Genomic DNA, 22,464 nt, shown 5'->3' on the forward strand with positions numbered 1-22,464 from the left:
CTCTTCCTCTGCTCATCAGTGTTCCACGCTGGCCACTAAGACTTCCTTCAGGGCCAGCAGCTCTGTTGCTTCTGCACCTCACTGGAGGCCCAAGGGTCTTTGGCAAGACCAGGTGACCCTTTGCATAGACTAGAGCAGTGCTACCCAATAGGAATATAATGCCAGTCACTTATGTAACTTTCAATTTTCTAGTAGCCACATTAAAAAAAGTAAAAAGAAACAGGTAAAATAAATTTTAATGATCAGTATCTTTTATTTAAGCCAGTATATAAAAATACTATTATTACAACTTGCAATCAATATATAAATTATTGAAGTATTTTACATTCTTTGTGTGTGCATCCTAAGTCCTTAGAAATCCACTCAGTATTTACAGCACATCTCAAAATGGACTAGCCATATTTTAAGTGCTCAGTAGCCGTATGTGGCAAGTGACTGCCATATTGGAAGTGCAGGTCTAGAGTCTGTTCTGAGGATCCTAACACCTGTTTTGGATTCACTCAGAAAGTAGGAGTAGTTCACATGCCCCATCCCCGCCCCCATGCACGCCTCTGACCGTTTCCGCAATCTAGAATAGAAACTTCCCTCTTTCTCCTTCTCCCCTCTTTTCTGATTTGGGTTTTAATCTGTTGATGAATATAGGTAAAATCCAAACCTTCTAGAATCCTGGTTGTCCATTTCATCCTATAGTTGATTTGCTTTTCTTAAGTTATGGTTTATTTATTTTAAGTGATGGGAGTAGGAGAGGGACCCATTGCTTTCTTTCTAGCCTAGACTTCTATGCTTCTTTCTGGTTCTTATATGCTGTTAGTGTCCTCGCATTATCTAGGAATTCTCGAAGATTTGAATTGCCATTATTTGACAGTACAGTTGTCTTTTCAAATGCATAGCATTTGGGGAAATTTTAGAGGAAGCCATGTCAGTGTCTCCTGATATTTTCCTTTGTGGGTTTGAGGAAATGGCATCTTTGGCCCAGAGTTCCCCCCAAAAGCTCATCTGTCTAGGGGCTCGTTTCTATACCTGTTTCCAATTCCATTTTCTTCTCCTCCAGTGTACGTTCCAGATGAGTGGGAGGTAGCACGAGAGAAGATCACCATGAGCCGAGAGCTTGGGCAGGGGTCATTTGGAATGGTGTATGAAGGAGTTGCCAAGGGTGTGGTTAAAGATGAGCCCGAAACCCGGGTGGCCATTAAAACGGTGAACGAGGCTGCGAGCATGCGGGAAAGGATTGAATTTCTCAACGAGGCTTCAGTGATGAAGGAGTTCAATTGTCACCATGTGGTAAGAGAAGGTCCCTGAAAAGCCGAAGTCTGACACAGGGAAAACACTGCCCCAGAGCCTCCCAGTGCACCCATGGCCTCATCTGCAGGCTTGGCGTGTCGCCCTCTCTCTTCTGTGTAGCTCCCCCATCCCCTGAGTGTTGCCAGTAGGCACCTGTGTGCACGCTGGTTCCAGACATGATGCAGCCCATGGCCAATGGGGCCCTTTGGCCCTCCCAGTCTGGGCTCTACTCATGGCCCCCAGGTCCCACACCACACAGACAGCAGTCGGGGCAGAGGAACAACATGGTCAACCCTCACCCTCTGAGTCCTTCTCTTTTTGGTTCCTCCCAGGTGCGATTGTTGGGCGTGGTGTCCCAGGGCCAGCCCACGCTGGTCATCATGGAACTGATGACACGGGGGGATCTCAAAAGTTACCTCAGGTCTCTGAGGCCAGAAATAGAGGTTAGTTTTTATTTTCACCAACTTCACATGTGTTTTCTTGCGTGTTCTCTTTCCTTTAGAACCCCCCGCCAGGAAAATATTGTGTCCATAAATCAAGTTACTTTTCATCATTTAATGTTTCTCGTGGCGTGCTTGGTTACAGCTGCTTTATATAAAGGATTTTCCCAACCAGAGGTAGTCCTTGATGTTTTGCAAGAGGTACTCAGCATTCCTCAAATACTCTTTTGCTTAAACACCCTGTGCCTTTGTTACTACGTCCCCTCCACCTCTGGTTATGCCCCAAATCTTTCCCTAATATCCACCTCCCAGACCCGCGTCAGGAGCTCTTCCTCCATGAAGCATTTACTGATCCCCTGGGCCAGGAGCAACCATCTCCTCTGCTAACTTTTCAGCACACTGCTCTCATTTCCTAGTGCTTCTCTTGTCGTGGCTCTCTGTGTGCATTCCCTGTCTACCCCATTTTGTTCAGCTTTTCATCCCATACACAACATGCACTTCAGGACCGTGTTCATGGCAGGCATTCTATCAGTAAATGTTAGGTTGGCTTTATTCTTGGCTGCCTCTGGGAGATTTCTAGAGTGATTCCCCAGTCAGTTCTGCACACAAGACATCTACTTATTCACAAGCAAGCCCCCAGCCACCCACCCACCCACCCACCCATACATATACACACACAAAGACATACACACCACTTCCTCACATGGTCAGCCAGGAAGCTGGAATTGTCAAACCCTGCATCCACATTTCAAGCTTGATCTCAAGTCAGTGCCTTGCTTGCACTTTTAAGTGATAATCACCTCAGCTGCACCATCTCTCCTTAGTCTAGTAAAAATAGCAATTTGAGGTATGCGTTTCCAATTCCAGACCTGCTAAAGTCCTGCGTAATTTTTCAGCAGTCACTGTGGTGTGTCCGCTTCTGCAGCATGAACCTACAAGCCAGCTTTTTAACATACGGAGGCATGACTTATAATGAATCAATTCTAAGAAAAATCTGGTAGATAAATGTTTAGAAATAGTATCAGCAACAGCCCTCTTTTCATTTGGCTGCCTCAGCGGGTCTGAAGGCCTGTCTTTGACCCTGACTTTGCTGCTTGTTGGGTAAGTGTTGTGTCTGCTTGCATTCCCGAGAAGCCGTAATTTCCCTTTCTGTACCGTTTTTCAATTTCTGTAGCCTTTCTCTTTTTTAACGTAAGTCTGTTCTGTTTTCCTCTTTAAATCTGCAACTCAATTGCCTCCCCAGTAGCAACTCCTTACTTGTACTTGTGCGTGCCTGTTCACGCATGGCTTCTAATATCGACAGCAGATGATTGTGGTTCCACACAGGCTATGAGGCTGGGTGAGGACCGAGGCCGAGCAGGGCAGCCCACAGCTTCTCCCTCTCAGCTCCGCTCGTGGTGGTCCCTGGCTCCTGGGGGAGTTAGTGCCCTTTCCTGGCTCACTTTGGTAATTCACAAGCCAGCACAGAAGAGAAAAAGCTAGACTGTTAGGTGGTGGAGACAGGGTGGTGTACATCTCATCAGCATCATCAGAGGCACCCTGGAGACGGATGAAGCACTCACTCCCTCCTGCCCTAACTTTAGGCACAGCATAAAAATCCAGAAACTCAGTCCTCATTCTGGCTCTGCTGCTGGCTACCTCAGTCTTTAGGCAGCAGGTCAGGCTTCTGGGCCTCAGTTTCCTCCTGCGTAAAGTAAGAGGCTCGGACAAGATGATTGCTGAAGTCCTTTTCAGATCTCAAATTCACTTTAGATAGGTCAGATAGGAGCTTTTTCTTTCTTTCTCATGCCAAGTACAAAAATGTACGTGCCTGTCCTGCAGTTCCACAATATTCTACTTGGCCTACCGTAAGTTAGGCTTATTTACTCACTAAGTGTGTGCGTGTCTTAAGTAGCTCTAAACAAATTAAAGGTTTCTGTCCTCTGAGGTGTCTGAAAGAATGGTGATATCACAGCATGAACTGAGAGAACGTCAGCCCTGTCTCCCAGTGCTTAAAATAAGTTCCTTTTGTTGATTGTGTTTTTCAAGTTAATTATGAAGGACCATTTCATAGTAAACACCTGTACTTAAAACTCGAATACTTAAGTATTGCAAACATATGCTTAACATTTCACCTGCAAATTTCCTAGCGTTCTCTGCATACTGAAAGCCCTGAAAAGGTTAAAAGGAAATGTTAGGTCCTGAGGGGGAAAAGAAGCATATATAAGTAAGGCTCCTAGGTAAAAGGAAGTGGTGATTTGAGCTTACCCTCAGCCACAGGATGCAGCTTCCACGGATAACTCAGTGGTACCAAACCAAAAAAAAAAAAACAGTTGTTGTCAAGTCAATTCCAACTCATGGCGACCCCATGTGTGTCAAAGTAGAACTTTGATCCATAGGGTTTTCAGTGGCTGATTTTTCAGAAGTAGATCGCCAGGCTTTTCTTCCGAAGTATATCTGGGTGGACTCGAACCTCCAGCCTTTAGGTAGCAGCTGAGTGCATTAACCATTTGCATCACACACAGGGACCCAACACAGTGATAAATATTTTAAATCACCAGAGTCTTGATAGTCTCTTCAGAATTAAAATGTGTGTCAAGTTCTGAGAAGCCCCCTAGTAGTAGTTGGAGAGTTGCTATACTGCTTCTAGAAGCCAGCTCTCAGTGGAAATTAGCACCTCCCTGAGCGTTGTCCCTGAGCGTGGACCCCGGGCCAGGTGCCATTGGGCACTCTCTGTAAAGTGGTCCAGACCATCTTCCAGTGGTGGCACTGTTGTGATCCCCACATGGAAGAGCCCAGGCAGTCCTGCCACAATGCCCAGGCATGTCTTCTGGGCCCCACAGGGTTTGAGCTAGGAAGAGGAGGCATTGGAGCTGTCAGAGAGACAGCTTTGGCGGTGTTGTGTGAGATGCCTTGCAGTCAGGGAAACCAGGTGAAATCTACTACAGCAGCACAAGCAGGAAGTAGTCAGCATCTAAACTGCGGTAGTGATAGATTGTTGCATTCTTTTTTAGGATGGAGAGTCTTTGGCAAATGTTTAATAGACAGCCTTTTTCCAAATGGATTTATTATTTGGGGGTAGCTCTTTACAATTCCAAAGCAAGTATATTGCCCGCCTCTGCAAAGAGGAAATGCTTATCCATATTATTCTTCACAGTTTCACACTGGTCCCCCTCAGAGGTAAGATTCAGCTGGCCTTAAATTAATTGTCAAGTGCTTATTTTCCTCTGGGCCCTTGGAAAATAGTAATCCAAGGAATGCCCCATTGCAAGGGGAAAAAAATCATCTTGTATCTTTGCACTTTAAAAGAAAGTTGAAGGGAAAGAAAAAGATTAAATAATTTATCACAATGATTATATGGGAAACAAAACACAGTCCAAATAAAACACACACAGGAAGTACATTTGCTTATTTCCACACTGTGTGAGTATAAAGCCATTGGTAATGTGTGCTTCCTCTTTTTACCTGTACTTTGATTTGGGGGGTGGCGGGAAGGAACATATAAACTAATAGGAATTTGAGTACCCAAGAAACCTTAATATCAAAAACTGCTTATTTCACTTTAAATCATTTTTGTCCTACCCAAAATAGAAAATGCTGGTTGCAAGGAGCGCTAATTGGTGTTTCTGTCTGCAGCTCTGTGTGATGTGGCCGGGAACAGGCGCATGACTTCACCACTAAGCAGATGCTATGGTCTCCGTAATGACACGTTCCTTCCAAGCAAGTCCTGGTTTCTTAGCAGAATGACCCATGATGCTCAGATTGAACAAAGATGGGTTTATAGATCCTGAAAGAACTTGGGGTGGAAAAAATTCTTAAATTCTCATGTAAGTTTTTTTTTTTTTTAATCTCCAACAGAATAATCCAGTCCTAGCACCTCCAAGCCTAAGCAAGATGATTCAGATGGCAGGCGAGATTGCAGACGGCATGGCATACCTCAACGCCAACAAGTTCGTTCACAGAGACCTTGCTGCCCGGAACTGCATGGTGGCTGAAGACTTCACAGTCAAAATTGGAGGTGTGTCCTTAGCTCTCTAGGTCTGAGAAAGACCCCACACCGCACATGTTTGTCGGACAGTGTTGGCATTACCCTGGCCCTGGAGAGGGTTTTCAGTGCATTCCTTAAGCGCAAAGGCTTACTCTCGGAAATCAAGTGATTGTCTCTGGCTGACAGTCGGTCACAAACCCCACTGGGCTGGCTCGAATCCTGACCACGCATTGGCACGGTGTTCCAGGTCCTAGGCAAGGATGAGCCTGGGCCGTGGACCCTGAGGGCTCCAGTCCTGGCTCTTGAGGCGTCTCTTGGGAGAATATTTGTAAGCATTGGTTATATGCAGAAATAATCAAGAAAAATAATCACTCTTAGGTGATGGGGGAATAAAAGACACTATCCAAACTGTCTACCTTCCCATCAGCTTTCCTACTTCTAGGGAGCATTGCCCCCACCCAGGAGTCTCCCTGAGTTTTCTAAGAGCTGAGGGACCCTCGCAGTGGAGCCCCAGCACAGAGCAGGACAGTGACAGCGACAGAGTTACTGGGTTTTACACACACAGCTGGTCAGCCGCAAAGCTTTCAAAAGGCGGGGGTGTCTGATCACCAGTTACAAATTTAATTCCGCCTTTAGGTATGTGTTTTGGTTTTGGTCTTTGAGTTTGCCTAATGAAAACATACACAGCATCAGGGTACTCAGGCAACCACCTGCTTTTCCTAGGATCTTCATCTTCCCACCATGATCTGGTGGTTCAGAAAAATACCAAATTGTCATCCTGAGAAACTGCAGGGAAAACTTTACATGCTAAGAAACCTATTTAAAATTAACCTGTTTGTCTAGCTCTAGAACTGCTTGTTCTGGAATTGTTCACCTTCCTTTCGCAATATTGTTTTTTCCTTTAGTAATATTTCTTAAATGAAATGTTTTCCCCGTTAGTGAACAATGAGCATCTTTTCCAGAATGACTTCCACAGTAGGGGTGAACGTCCTGACTTTTCGTCTGTAGAAGCTTCACGGATTGAGAGGAAGCCACATGGCTCAGTTGTCAGTGTTACTTATTCAGGGCCCACAGTGTACCCTAGGTTTGGCCCCCTAGGTTCTGCACACCAGCTGCCCCTTGAAGCCCACCTTGCCTGAAAGAAGAGCCATAGAGAGGTGGGCAGGACAGGAGCAGCTGGCCTGCGCTGGGGTTCTCAGGGAAGAGCCACTCTGGCTGCCTCCTGCCCTCTCTACTCCCCTTGCTTCTCCCAGGGATTCAGATTGTTTCCTCTAGATGCCAATCATCTCACCTTCCCCAGCGCAGAGGAGAGCAGAGGCTGGGGACTCAGGTGAGCCTGAAATCTAATCCCTGTTCTGCCATTAGCAGATGAGAGACTTTGGACAGGGGTCTTAAGTTCCGTGAGCCTTAATTTCTTTATCTCTGAAATGGGGATACTAATATAACCGTTCACATAAGACAGTTGGAAGAACACACTGGGAGGTGGCCTGTCCTCAGTAAATGCTAGCTCTCCTCTGCCTCCTCCCGACCCTCGTCCCAGCACGTGGCAGGAGGTTAGTCCACGCATCAGCGTGAGATGTTTCTGTGCCACGTGCGTGTTAAATCCAAATCAGCCAGAGCTATGTTTGTTCTCTAACTGTGTGGCGTAGTTACAGCAACGTTTTCTTTGTTTTTCTTTCTAGAATTTTAGATTTTTTTGTGTGTTTAGGAAGAGACTGTTTGCTTTTCTCCAGGATTTCTTTTTCCCTTTTTGTGCAAGTAAAGTCAAATCCTGTCATTTGCATGTCACTGAGTTAATTCTGAGATAAGATGTTAGCAGTTCACATTTATATATTCTACACTGGGGTTCAAAACTGTTTTTCCAGTGCCCAGTGTCTCCTGGATTACAGATAAGTCATTTTCCTGGAGGCACTGTGATGGTCCTTAGCATAGTACAAGGAGGTTATGTTGGTTAGCATCCAAGGAACTTGGTTCTCTGTTTGCTTTTGTTGCCTTACCTCTTTGTGGCATAGTTAAGAGACAAGAATGAACGTTTTAAAAAGGAGAACCGCCCTCTCCGCTGGCAAGGAGAACAGGAGAGTTCAGGTAAGAAACAGTTGTACAATTGAGTGGAAAATAAAAGTCTGGCAAAGAAGCAATGATTTAGGATTATAAAGCAAACCTGCCATCAAACATAATTACGTGACATCTTCTAGACACATCAAAAATGGAAGAAATTTTTTGGAAGTATTATTGTGAAGAACGTTATTGAGTCATAGCTTCAGGGGCCTAGTAGATAGCATGTCTTAGGCATCTTACTATATAAGTTTTCTATCGTGAATCATTACTCTCAGTATTTTCCCCCTTCTTAAGCAGTGAAACTATATTTTTTGCTCTGGCAATGGGGCAGTGCTACCAAGTGAATAAGTGTCTACATTCTCCTTAATTTTATCAGATTTTAAAACTAAGAATAAATGACTCTGGGTCTCCGCAGTACATATTTTCCTGATACATGGGGGGACTCGATCATCTTCAACACACAAAGGAATCAACTCTTTAAAGGAGTCACGTTAGAAATGTAAGAGCAGAGATTTCTTGGTGTTTACTTGTCATGTGAGTAACCATCCCTGGCTGTTTCCACATTAGAACATTGCAAACATTAATACTCGGCGTCCTGAAAGTGGAGCCGTCTGCGTCTCACCCTGGAACACGGTGTGAGGTGTCTTCTGCAGCAGTGATGGTACATCTTTGCTTCTTCCCGAGAGCTGCTCCAATGGCGTAACTCTGGTGCCTTCTCTCCACCTTACAGATTTTGGCATGACGAGAGATATCTATGAGACAGACTATTACCGCAAAGGAGGGAAAGGGCTGCTGCCTGTGCGCTGGATGTCTCCCGAGTCACTCAAGGATGGAGTCTTCACCACTCATTCTGACGTCTGGTAATGATAGACTTTTCCTGCCATACAAGTCCTGGTGGCCCAGTCTTTGTTTCTCTGTTCTCACCCATTTCCACCTTTCCCTAAGCGTTACATGGGCCATACTCCTTCATCCTTGAAGTATTCCTGTTGCCAGTGGGCTAGCGAAGGACAGAGGACATTTGTGGACCTCTAAGGAATTTGAGGGACCAACATTTCTTCTGATCCTTAGCAGATACCTTTTCTGCTCAGTAAGTGGCTAACAGCCATTGAAATAGAACAATAGGTTGTGGTCCCTGGAGTTGCCGTGCCAGAGCCCTCCACTTCTCTCTGCTTCTCCCCCTGCCTGCCTGCTCTCCCTTCTCCTCTCTCTCAATAGACACTGTGTGTGTGCATATAGCTGCCTTCCATAATTTAACCTTCAGATTGCAGACAGTCCTTTATTTGGACCCAAAGCTTATGAGTCTTAATTGTGTTTTCCTGTTGGTTCAGTCTTTTTGTCCTTTTTCAATGGGCATCCACAGTTGTTGGCCCAGGGATGGTAGGGGAAGCAAAATATCTCCCTTAATAATAAAACTGCCTTGATGTAGCAGAGGATTCTAACTAGTATCATTTATTGCAATACCTTGGCAACTTTGTGGCGAGGTGGTCAGGTTCTGAAGTATAACTGGGGTTCCTGGCAGGCACATCTACTTTCTAGAACGTCTACTAGCTTCTTGGCTTTCCTGTCGAGCGATCCCGTGGCTGATGTGTTATAGAGATGGTAGTTGTTTACTCCAGCTGTCTGGATGACCACATAGAGGAACTATTTAAATAGTGACCAACATCTTTTTTTTTTTTTTTTTTTTTAACTTCATGAACCTTTCACAATTCAAGGGCCTTGGATCTTATTTTGCAGACAGGTGCAAATTGGAAATAGAATTTGAATATGATCCAGCAAAGCGTGATTGCTTCTTGAGCTCTAGTAGATTTGTTTTGCAATCAGCCTGTCCAAGATGGTTATCTTTTGACTGTCAAACCAAGGAGCGCTGCACCATTCTTAGTGATGGGGATGACAAGGGAGAAGACCAGCTTGGGCTTATGCATACATCTGTCCCTCCAAAAGTTTTGAGGTCATCTTACGGTACAATGAAAGAGAAACCTGTAGGAGCCAGGGAACACAGAGGTAGGGTAGGAAGATAAAACTAGAATTGCTAATATCTCCCCAGCTAATTTTACCCAAATTCTGATTAGCTACAAACAGTAACAAAGAGATATATAGGGTGTCCAGTGACTAATGAACCAATAAGAAAATGTACCTATCAACGAGAGGAGGCATTTGGTATTCATTCCATTGTTCAAACGTTGACAGTGCTTTACATTTTTTTAAGCTGTGAGAATAGCTCAGGTGGGAAAGACCAGGATCTGGAGTATATGAAAGGTTTCTCAGCCATCCTAGCACTAAAGTGAAGCTGTCCCTCTTGAAGGAATGGAAATCATTATATTAAATAGCACAAAACAATTACTCCTACTAGGTAAAATCTAGAAAGAAAGACAAAGAATTTTATTTGGCCTTGTAGAAGAGGCCAGAGAGTCTTAGGATTGGAAGGTCCTTCTGAGGTCAGGACCAATTCCTGCATCCCATCTACAGTGGAGTGTTGAGCTTCTTCTCAGCTATTACCAGGGACTGCATGTTCACTCCCTTACAAAGACAGGCCATCCTAATTCTCAAGACATCCTTGTTCTTAGCAAGTCTTCCTTATATTATGCCCAAGTCTGCCTCTCTCTGACACCCCTTCTCTCTGTAGTTTGTTTTGATTTGTTGGTTTTGATAAGACAGAACTTCAAGGCCCCCAAGGCCATGGTCTCTTTTGTCTGGGCTGAACATCTCCAGATTGTCCTGCTGTCGCTCAAGCCTTTATTCCCAGGCCTTTGGGTCCTGTGGTTGCTCCTCACTGCTCCTTTATAGCTCCACATCCTTCTGAAATGGCTTGTTTGGGTTAGAAGACACAGGTGTGCCCTCTAGGCCTGGAGGAAACCAGGTGAAGGACTGGGAAATTGTAATTCTCAGCTTAAAGCTGAGCATCTGGATCACCCTATAGACACGTCTTCATGTCTTGAGTTACTAAGAAGCTTTCCAAACTGTTGAATCCAGGGCTAGTTGCACCCTCTTAGAATCATTTGCTTCTTTAGTGGCTAATTAACATCAGTGAGGAATGGGGATTTCTTTGGAGGTATCGATTTGCTGGCAGGTGGGATATTGACATGATTCCCTTCCAGGTGCGGGAAAGTGTAGTGACTACATGCTGACCCAGCCAGCACTGGCATTGAGGGAGACTCAAACCAAGGTGTCCATTACTTGGGGAAGACAATTCCAATGCTCATAATTAGAAAATCCTCCACATGGAGACATTTACCTAATATTTAAAGAATAAACCTGTCCACAAAATTCAAGACTTAATTTTATATGAAGGTACTAATAGTCAGTGCCACATAGTGAAACACCTGCTTTGAAGAACATGGGGGTGTTACCTCTTTCTCAGTACCTCTGACTGGCTGTGTGGCCTTAGGCTTTGGGGTTGGGTTGCTACGTCTGTAAAGTGAGGTTTGTTTAGAGATGTCTGCATTCCCTTCTAGTTCTGTGATGACTTCATAAACATTTAATGGTTCCTTGTGACAACTGGTGATGCCAGAGAGGCACTTGGTGGTGGGTACAGATGTTTGGCCTCCATTGCTTGGGGCACAAAAGCGACTGGACTCACCTGGGCCTGCTGACCTGTTAAGGATGATCATGGGGTCCAGCACTTAAGTAGGCCTTATGGACAGGTGATACTGACATCAAGCAAGAGTTGTGTGGGGAAAGCTTCTCCATTTCCACTCTGAGCACTGATGGAGAGGCTGGTCTGTTGCCTCCTGTATTAGTTCGTGCACGTACTGTTGAGGACCTGGTGTGGACCAGCCACAGTGCTCAGTGTGTTGAAGATGCAGGGATGGCCAGAGTCACAATTCTGTACCTGTAAGCAGGGATGTAGTCTGGTGGAGAAGAGGAAGTGAACCTGAAAGGGTGCAGTCACAGAAGCCTTCCCAGAAGAGATGACATCGTGGAGGAGGTGCCCTAAAGCATGAGATGGCTTGGCAAGTATAGAGATAAGGAGGGAATTCCTGGTGATGGGGACGCTGGAGAGAGACATAGTGGTGGGAAGTGCTTGCTGGGCATGGAGGACAGTGAGATTTCCTTGAGGAGGTTAGGTTGACGAGAGAGCAAGGAAGACCTTGGGTATTGTGTTAGGTATTTTGGACTAATTATGTAGGCTCTGCAAAGACTTAAGGTTTGTGAGCAGCAGAGTGATCAGTGTGTTTGAAGAAGTTCACCTTAGGTACAGTGTAAGGACGTATTGAAAAAGATGTTGGAGCCAAAAAAGAGAAATGCTGTAGGCCAGGAGAAGAGGCCCAGTGGAGTCAACAAGATTAAGGAAGAGCCGGGAAAATGAGAGGAAGGGACCAGACCTCAGTCTTGGTGGGTCTCCGAGGAAGCCAGAGAAAGGGAAGAGGTAAGGACAACCCCACGTCGACTGCCCAGGTGGAATGAGGCATCGACTGCAGTGGGAGCAGGAAGAAAGAACAGGGTTGCAAGAGAGAGGTCAGTTTGAGACACGTTGAGTTGTGGATAGCCAAATAACCTGAAGCAGAGAATACAGCAGTCAGGGCTGAGAGGGTTAGCATGGGAGCCACCCAGCGAGAAGTAGGTGCTTGGAAGCAGGTGACACAGCCAGGGGAAGGACATGGAGCAAGAGGGAGAAGGTGGACCACATCCTCAGATTACTTCTCAGGCCCGGCCTGAAGTCAGTAAAGGGGCCAGGCTTGTCGTTTCTTGTACTGTACCCCATCATTTCTTGTACTGTACTCCATCGTTTCTTATAGTGTACCCCACTGTTTCTTGTACTGTACCCCATCATTTCTTGTACTGTACCCCATCATTTATTATACCATACCCCACCATTTCTTGTACCCCATCTCAGATGGGCAGAATCAGGTGACTCGTGTAGCTGGGCAGGTTTTGGAATGCTAACATCCCTGGAGAAGCCCTGCTGCCCTCTGCCCAGGCCTTTCATATCAAGGCTGTGGCCTCTGGGTCCTCAGCTTTTCCAGATCTCCTGTGCAATGTAAAGACTATTTCTTCGTCGCTGGAAGTTAAAAAGGACCTTGGGTGGCTCAGCCCTCTTTGATTGCTAAGATCCTATTTATGTCTAACATCTGCTTTTAGTATCAAACTTGTACAAAACCCTTTTGTTTATGGAAAGTAGCTGAAGCAGCAAATAAAATGTTCTGACAGAGAGTCAGAGGCCCTCGGGGCCAAGATCCCAAGATCTCTGGGTGGGAAGCACCCTGCCCTGAGTTTTTGCGTGAGGCTTCACCAGCAGGCCTTGCCTATGATGGATCTGCTAGGAAGCCCCTGGGGCCGCTTGCTAATAAATAACCTGCTCTAATCAATGGAATAAACTAGACCCAAAGGCAGATAGACCAGGGAGCATTTGTGAGTGACCAGGGTTTGCTCTAGGAAGGCCCATGGTTTTGCAGGGTCTAGCATTGCTTTATTTAACATTATCTGTGTGAAATTTCAGTGTATGCATGTCATCAATTTAAATTTGATTTCCAGTAGTTCGATCTTCAAAACCAACAGGCAAAAACTGCACAGGTGGCAGAGCTGCATACTGCTATGCCGGGTGATTTGATGCCTCAGCTGCCCAGTTTTCTCCTTTAGGCCACACTCTGGGCGTAGGCAGTCTTTGGTGTCTGTGACACCCCCTACCAGCCCGTGCAGCCCACTGAGACTCCCCGGCCTATGGTATGGAGCCACTCACAGGCCAGCAGCGCCCAGGCTTGGGTGGTGCAGAGGTCTCTTCCCCCTCAGCCCGCAGGATCCCTATAGAGCGTCTCCACATTCCAAGGCGCAGCCCCTACCCCAGGCCCATGAAATCAGAACTTCTGTTGGGGGCCAGGCATCAGTATGTTTGAGAAGATCCCCAGGAGAGTCTCACATGCAGCCAGTGCTGAGATCATCTGATCGTCAGAATCACCTGGGGAGTGTGTTAAAAAGATGAGATGGTCCCAGGCCTCATTTGAGGTACCAAACCAACATCTGGACAGGGTCCTGGCGAGCTGCATTGTGTTATTCTTGGGTTAAAGGAAGTTTGGGAAGGACTGCCCTGCTGGTTAAATAATTGGGGCTAGGCCCTGAACTCAGTGTGCCCTGGGCCCAAAACAAAGCTCAGGGACTTCTTGACTATGTAGCTGAGCTTCAGCTTCCCCAGTTGTGCAATGAGGGCTGTATTTACAGGAAGCATTAGTAGCAACCGATGAGGGCAGCTATTACGCATTTAGCCCAGGGCCCGGTGTGTGGTCTGTGATGGGGTCAGTCACAACAGTGAGGACATGTTTTCAATGCCCAGGTCAAAGAAGGCTAGAAGGGGAGGGGTGTGGTCTGTTCACCCTTCCCCAGCTGCTCATTCTCTTTTCTCTCTCTCTAGGTCCTTTGGGGTCGTCCTCTGGGAGATCGCCACACTGGCCGAGCAGCCATACCAGGGCTTATCCAACGAGCAAGTCCTTCGCTTTGTCATGGAGGGCGGCCTTCTGGACAAGCCGGACAACTGTCCAGACATGCTGTACGTATCTCTCATGCCCCTCAGCTCCCCCTCGGATCCTCAAATAACTGTGTTCCCGCATTACATGAGATTGGTGATTCTGGGAGCAAATCCAGTCACAATGGGGACTGTGATGGTTGGGAGCGATTTAGAAGGAGGTTTATCTTGACGGAAGGAAACAGTCACCATAAGCCACTCTTTATTCCTCAATCTTTTAGTTCTGATTTGAGGTTTGCACTGTGGTTTCTCAGGCCAGACATTGCTCTTAGGTCAAGTTCAAGAGCTTCCCTGGCCTTTGGTAGGCCAGAGGGAATTGTCACAGTTGGTGCGCACAAGGCTTTATGGTCAGGAATCCTTAATGGACTGTGCAGGGTGAACCTCAGACCTCTTCCTGTGGACAGTGCCAACATACTGCCACCCCTGTGGTGGCCCTCAAGGTCTCTCTTCTGTTAAGTGTTTACAAACGTCATAAAGCTCCAGCGCTCCAGTCAGTGGCCAGTGTGGGCCTGGAACATGATCTAGCTGACCTCCCTGCAGACATGTCCCTGGGCACACACAGCTGTCGATGCTGGAAGTTCTCTCTTCAAACCACTTTTTGAAGGAAAACCTTACCACTTTTAGTTCCTGAGATTTGCAAGAGAATGAGAATGTGCGTGAGGTCTCATGGTCACGGCAGGTCAGCATTCTGAGGAAATGGCCCTTTTTGGTGGAGAAGTTGCTGTGCTGTCAGGGGATAGCGTTTTGGTGGAAATTGGAGCTCGGGAAGGTGAACAGGCCTCATAGTCTTTCCGCATCAGAGGAGGGGTGTGAAAGTGCCCTGTATTGGGATCGTCATGTGCAGGGAAGGTATGGTTGGAAGCGGTGGGCTTGTTTTTGACATGTCCATTAGACAGGGTTCAGAGATTCTTCTGGATCCCAGTAGGTGAAACCTGAAGGTAGGCTACCACTAGGACCTCAAGACCAATTCATGAGTTTCCCAGAAGTACCTTTCAGGACAGTGTCTTGAACACACAGGAATTGTTGAGTTACTTTTAGCTCTACGTAGAAGATACCCAGATCTACCCAGCCGCCCATCCCCCTGCCCCGGCCTTGAGTGAGCACTGACTCATGCTGGGGCCCATGGTGATGGGATGACTTGCAAATATGAATCAGACATGCATGTCAAGCAGGCATGGGAGCAACTGGCTCCAGCAGCCACGAAAGCTTTGCTTATTTGATCTCTCAGAGTTTCCATGGGTTAGGAATGCAGACTCGGGTGTGCACAGTCTCTGCTCAGGGTCTCACGGGGCTGAAACCAAGGAGTCAGCTGGGGCTGCAGTCACATCTGAGGCTCAGGGTCCTCTCCCAAGCTCGTTCAGGTTCTTGGCAGAATTCAGTTCCTTGTTTAAGACTGAGGTCCTCGTTTTCTTGCTGGTTCATTCTCAGCTCCTAGAAACTGCTGTCGGGGCCTTGACAGAGTTCCCCCTCCATAGACCCTCTTATAACATACCAGCTTACTTCAAGGTCAGCAGGAGAATCTCTCTGCTACTTTTAAGGTTTTTCAACTGATTAAGTCAGACCCAGCCAGGAACATTTCCCTTTTGATGAACCCAACTGCCATCTGATCAATAGCCTAATTAAAAGAGTGAAATCTCATCATACTCAGAAGTCCAACCCACACCCGAGTAGGGATCCCACAGGACGTGTACAGCAAGGGCAGGAGTCCTCATGGCCGTCTTAGAATTCTAGTGCCACAGTCTCCAGAGCAGGAACCATAGTTCTATCAGCAGGCCAAGGTTTTGTGTTTGTTTTTGTTTTTTATTTAAAAGCACTTTGAGTGTTGCTACAAAGACTGAATCCCTAAGCTCCATGTAGAGGTGCTGGGCCTTGTTCTCCTGCCTCTGGCTGTGATGCTGAAGGGTATACAGGGGTGGGGGAGACTCAGTGGAGCACCTCTGTGCCTCAGGAGTATATTGTCTAGGCATTGTGTTTATTAGCTGCTGCTTCTGAACATTTGTTCAGCTGAAGCCTGTTCTACCCCATGGCCAGTTTGCATGGAATGAAGAAAGTGGGCTGGGAGAAGATGCCAGCAGATGTCACGTAGGGAAAGCATCATCTTCACATTGGTTGGTGTACGTGGGGGATGCCCCTTATCTCAGCAGGGCCTGGACTGGGAAAGAAGCATGTGCCTGGGGGAGAAATCTGGACAGGCCACCAGGGCCAGAGGGCTCTGCTTTCCAGGGGTAGTGTATATGGGCAGAGGAGCTTTGGGTTTCCTGGGTGCCTCATCTGAGGGACTTCCCAGTTCAGCCTCTCCAGAACTCCTGGACCGAAAGTTAGAAGAGACTTACAGGCCACTTAGTGCATTTTCTTGCCCAGCAAAGAAATTCTCTCCTCGCCTATATTGGCTACTTACTGCAGCATAATAAATTACTCCAAAACTTGACAGCTTAAAACAACCGTCAACATTTATTATCTCACAGAGTTTCTGAAGGTCAGGAATCCAGGAGGTTCTGCCCTAGAGTCTCTCATGAGGTTTCAGTATAGTTATCTTTTGGGGCTGTAGTCATCTGAAGGCTTGACTGGGGCTGGTGGATCTGCTTCCAGGGTGGTGCTGCGTGCCATTGAGGCCTTAGTTCCTACTTGGACCTCTCTGTAGTGCTGATTGAGTGTCCGTATGACACGGCAGCTGGCTTTCCTAGAGCAGGGCTCCACAGACTTTCTCTAAAGGACCAGATAGTAAATAGTTTCAGTTCTGTAGATCATACGGTCTCTGAGCTCTACTATTGTAGCATAAAAGCAGCCATAGACATTACGTAGTCATGGCTGTACTCTAATAACACTTTATTTTGGGATACCAAAATTAGAATTTCGGTTCATTTTCATGTGTCACGAAATATTGTGATTTTTATTCAACCATTTACAAATTACAGATGTAAAAACCATTCTTAGGTCACAGACCTTCGACAAGCAAGCAGAAGTCTGGATGTGGCCCCTCTAGGTCCCCGTTTGCCTACCCTTGTCCTGGAGTCAGTGACCCAAGGGCAGAGTGGAAGCCACAGTGTCATTTATGACCTAGCCTGAAAGTCCCACTCCATCATCTCCTCTCTCTCCTATGGGTTACGGGGTCAGTCCTTTTCCATGTGGGAGGGGATTACCCAGGGGTACAAATACCAGGAAGTGAGACCACTGGGGCATCTTGGAAGCTGGCTGTCACTCCTCCTCACCCCCTTTCCCTCACAGATGACTATCTGCTCCTCACTTTGAAAACTTCAGCCACTTTATTCTTACCAGCCCATTAGAAGAAAAATCTTTCAGAGCCAAAATACAAGTAAGGCAACGTGAGGTCTCCTACCCACTGAATTTGCATAAAGATGTGTGGGACCAGAAAAGAGGTTCTAGAATCAGTGGTGTTTTGGCAAGCTGAGAAACAGTCCAAGAGAGCAGGTGTGAGTTTTGTTCATGTGGGTGGGGGTAGGGCGGAGAGCGGTATTGTCTGTGTGCTTTCTCATTTGACTCTGTAAACATTGTCTCAGAAACTTGTGAGGCTCCTGAAGTTGATCCGCCCCCAGAGAACTGGTGTTTTGGTATTAACTGAATATGCCTGGGAAGCAGCCCACCTGCCCTGGGAAAGGCAGGGTACTTCCTGTTCCCAGCAGAGTGACAAGGAAATTTACATGGAGAGCTTACTCTTGGATATTATATGTTTAATTCAGGAGGCGTTTTCTGCTTTGCCATCCAGAACTCCCTTGGCAAATTTTTCTCCCTTCTGAGAAAAGAACGCCCCGAGCGCTGGCGCAGTGGTTAAGCGCTTAGCTGCTAACCAAAAGGTCAGTGGTTCGAACCCACCAGCCACTCCGTGGGAGAAAGATGTGACAGTCTGCTTCCATAAAGATTTATAGCCTTGTAAACCCTATGGGTCAGTTCTGCTCTGTCCTGTAGGGTTGCTATGAGTCAGAATCAGCTTGTCGGCAGTGGGTTTGGATTTGTGTTAAGAAAAGAACAAAGTCAAAGGAGGCCAGTTGGTTTCTAGGGAGTGTCTGTGTTGTCCCGAGTGTATTGATGAGCTTGGGTAAGGAGGAAGTACTCCGGGAGAAGGGTTCTTTTGTTGCCAGAAATGAAAGAATGGGCCATGTTGGTCCCCCCTGCCAACTCCCGTTGCCGTCGACTGGATGCCTACTCATAGTGACGTATAGGACAGAGTAGAACTGCCCCATAGGGTTTCCACGGAGCAGCTGGTGGATTCAAACTGCCGACCTTTTGTTTAACAGCTGAGCTCTTAACCACTGAGTAGAGGAAACCAGGGCTTCAAATCGGTTTGTTGAAGTTCTAACCCCTCCTGAGAATTTGCATTTCCACGGCCAGATATACTGAATCAGAATCTGCATTTTAACCAGATCCCTGGGTGATTCTTAAGTATAATAAATTTCAAGAATCTCTGCTCTACTAGTGGTTCTCAGAATTGGTCCCTAACCAGCAGCATTAGCATCGCCTGAGAACTTGTTAGAAATGCAGATTCTTAGCAGCGGTTCCAACCAGAACAGATGGGTTCCAAGCCCTGAAGGAAACTCACTGACACCCTGGGGAGGCGCCCTGAAACACCTGTAGGGAGTACATGTGGGAGAGAAACTGCTTCAGCGATGAGGTTCCAGAGGCCTGAACAAGGACTCTAGGGAAACGTGGGGGGCACAGAGGCAGCTGAGGGTCTCCGGCACAGCACCAGAAGGACCTTCAGCTGTTGAGTGATGCCTACAAGTGAAACAGGCTGCCTCTGGAGCAGCCAAATCCCCACCCCCTCCATATCACAGAATGCTCAGGCTGAGCTTGAAGGCTCCATAGTCCAAGGCACACAGTATCAGTGTGTGAGTCTCGATGCCATGGCTCGACTTAAGTCAGCAAGTATCACAGAATCAGATTCGTGCTGTGGTGTGCCGGTGGGTCCACATAGTTAACTGAGAACCAGGCCCATCCTTGACCCCGTCTCACACTCAGCGCAGTACTTTGCCACAAATGGTATTGAGCCTGTCTGGGTATGTGCTGACAGCCAATGTCTTGAAGATGAGTTCGGATGGCCCTAGCTTTCACAGAGTCTGGCAAAGTGAAAGGCTGGCTTTAATGCTACGGACAGGATAAGGGCTAGTGCAGAGGTGTAAACAAGCCTTAACAGCTCGAGTGATGTTTGTTCTGCTGATAAAACTTCCCACAACTCCACTTGTCAAGACTCCTGCCAGCCAAGGCTTTGGTATGCAGAATTCAGGAAAGAATTTGCATTTTTTAGTCCAAAGAGTCGTCAACTCATAGATGAGTTTGAAATAAACTCAGTAGAATCTGATTGTTTATGCAGTTTTCAAAACATGTTTTTTTTTTTCCTGTCGCTGATTAAAGTCCTCACATTGCTGGGAATCCTGGGCTGGTTTTGCGGGAATCGAGTGCTTGAGTGGGGTCCAATCAGGCAGTAATGGCCACTTCCTGCCCAGTTGGCCTTGGGACGAGCTTTTCCATGGTGAACAGGCCCTGCATTTGAGCTATGCGGGACACAGAGTGACCCGGGGTGTGGGGGAGGAGCACACCCAGCCCCCCAGGGCCTTTCTAGAATCAGGTCTCTCTGTTGTGAGTGTTATCGCCTGGGCTGAGGCTATGCTAACGTTGGACATTGGGTGGCAGGAATCTTCGATCCTGCGCTGCCGGCGTGCATCTCGGCTTGCTGCTCTCCATCACAGACAGATCACAACCTGTCCAGTTCACACCCTGCGTCAGGGCCCGAGAGCAGTGTGTGAATAGGAGGTCCTCTGCGGGTTTAGGATGGAGGCGCTAGTGCAGTCGTCCCTCTTTCCTACACCCCGACCATCACTCAGCCTCCTGAAGTGACGAATGTCTCACATTAAAATGCTGCAGAGTTGGGACAGGAATCCAGTCGCTTCTTGCTTCTGCCCTAGCTGAAGGGCTGGGTGCCCACGTCCTCTGCATCTGGAGAGTCGTCAGAAACTCTCCTCGATAGCACAGAGGGGCTCAGGACTCGCCAGAGCTGACGAGTTATAAAAAAAAAAAAATGTGCTTTTTTAAAGAAGAGTTTTATCAGCTCATAAATCCTTCGAGTCTACTGGGAAGTTTTCATGTTGAGACAGTGTAAACAAGGTCTGGAATCCCACAGAGTAAAAAAAAGCTTCCTTTTATGGGCAGCACTGAAAGGGCTGTGAATCTGGAATGGTTTAAAAGAGGCGTCACGTGGCTTGTTTGTGCTGATGTCACCGCATCACTCTCCTGTCCGTGGCACCTCCTCAGCCCCTCTGGGCCACAGGGGCCCAGAGCCAGGGCACAGCACGTGTCCTTGGCCCAGCTGTGCTTCTATTCAGGGATGAGCCAGTCAGCCGGAGGAAATTGCAGCGGAGCAGTAGAGAGGGATTTCATGTTATTTATGGCCCGTTAAAAAAAAAAAAAAAAAAATTGTCCTTTTTCTTACGAAGTGATGAGGGATGGGGTACGGGCAGGCAGGCTTATTTGCCACCTGACCACAGGGAGTTAGCAAACTAGCTGCCAGTCTGTCAGTGCCAACGCCTGCAACACCTGGGACTGTCATGAGCAGCTAGTAGAGGAGGGAGGGTCTCCTGGTAGGACCACGGTTACTCTTGTTTTGCTTGAGAGAAGATTTATTTTTTTGAGGAAGCTGGCGATCAAAGTGTAGCCATGCTGTTTGACAGAGAACTCCACCTCAACTCCACCCCTCACTAGTTTTGTAACCTTGGGCAAAGTATTGGATCTTTTGGTACCTCTGTTTCCTCGTCTGTAAAATGGAGGTAATAATAGTACCTCCTTCACAGCCTTGGGAGGATTCAAGTGGCTCACACACAGAAAAAACTCTGACTGCCCAGCAGACTTAGTGCCTGTCGCTCCTCACGTTAAACAGATACTAGCTCCTCCCGTTGTCATGGGTGGTGGCCTTGGTACAGGGGGTTTAGTTGGGAGGGGGAAGAAACTAGTCAGCCTTCATGTTTTGGCTTCTTTTTCCTCTAGAGCAGGAGTCAGCAAACTTTTTCTGTAAAGGGCCAGACAGTAAATATTTTCGGCTTGCGGCCCACACAGTTTCTGCCGCAACTACTCAGCTCACAGTTGTAGCTTGAAAAAAAAAACCCAGAAAACCAAACCCGTTGCCATTGAGTTGATTCTGACTCATGGCGACCCTATAGGACAGAGTAGAACTGCCCAATAGGGTTTCCAGGGAGCGGCTAGTGGATTCGAACTGCCAACCTTTTGGTTAGCAGCTGAGCTATTAACCAATGTGCCACCAAGGCTCCTGTAGCTTGAAAGCAGCCCCTAAACTAATGGGCATGGCTGTTCCAATAAAACCTGATATACAGAAACAGGTAATAGGCGAGGTTTGGCCCCAGCTGTAGTTTGCAGACCCCTGCTCTGGAACATTGAATCTGGATGGATCTCCCTGCTGCTCATTCCCACCCTTCCTCAAGGTCATGTGCTCCTCCACCAGATTTTACTTGATACCTTCTTTCCTGCGTCTTCTAAGGAAGTCTGGCCAGGTCTGCAATCCTTTCTCTCTCCAGGCCAGCTTGCACGCTCAATGGCCTTCTGCTACATCCTGTTTCTCCCATTGGAATTTTCCCAGGCACATATGTAAGCAGGTGGTCTCTTGGCCCAGTGGTCATTCTGACAGAAGGCTGGATGCCAGTTTGGGGTGCTTTGAGCTTCCTGGATATGTGGAGTTCCATTTGTTCATTTTATTGAAAAGCATCTCTTTAGCCAGAATTTTTAAAACAAAACAGAGTAAAATTTTCTGGAGAGAGCAGAGGTGGAAGGGAAGGCTGTTTACAAGCTCACACGAGAGAGGACCGCTGGCCCAGAACCACGGCTTCCTCTGCACTCTGGGGCCGGCCTGGGTGTGTGCTCATGCATCTTGTTTGCTTCAAAGGCCTTTTTAGCTGTGTCTGTGCATGCTGGGTTAATAAGAAGCATCCCCTCCTCCCGCAGCCATTCTGAACTCATTAAAGCCTTGGTGTTTCCTGGGTCCCAGCAGCTGGCTGCACCAGTACAGCACCCCCTTCTTCCCTGTGTGGTCTCCTGCTCTCGTGAGGGGTCAGTCCCGTTGCTGGAAAGACTCCCCTCTGGCCCACATGACTCAGTGAAGCCTTCACAAAGGTGTGCAGCCAAAGTGCCACTGTGACCCAGCTGGCAAGACCAGGGCACAGCGCAGCTTTACGCCCTGTTCTTTGCCTGTCCCTTGCTGGTGGAGGAGACTTCCACAGGTTCTCCCTCTCTGGCCTCAGATCTGC

General features: G+C 47.3%; 1 protein-coding gene across 1 annotated transcript in view; it reads left to right on the top strand.

The window, feature by feature from the left end:
• The window catches only part of LOC101355333 (insulin-like growth factor 1 receptor), a 79,792-nt gene that overhangs the window by 54,223 nt on the left and 3,105 nt on the right, over positions 1–22,464 (top strand). Inside the window, exons 14-18 of the mRNA XM_023727875.1 lie at positions 1,052–1,281; positions 1,614–1,724; positions 5,559–5,718; positions 8,477–8,606; positions 14,090–14,224. Of these exons, the coding sequence (XP_023583643.1) occupies positions 1,052–1,281; positions 1,614–1,724; positions 5,559–5,718; positions 8,477–8,606; positions 14,090–14,224 (766 nt within the window). The remainder of the gene's footprint in view (positions 1–1,051; positions 1,282–1,613; positions 1,725–5,558; positions 5,719–8,476; positions 8,607–14,089; positions 14,225–22,464) is intronic.

Source organism: Trichechus manatus, unplaced genomic scaffold (genome assembly GCF_000243295.1).
Source record: "Trichechus manatus latirostris isolate Lorelei unplaced genomic scaffold, TriManLat1.0 scaffold00019, whole genome shotgun sequence".
NCBI classification, from domain to species: domain Eukaryota; kingdom Metazoa; phylum Chordata; class Mammalia; order Sirenia; family Trichechidae; genus Trichechus; species Trichechus manatus.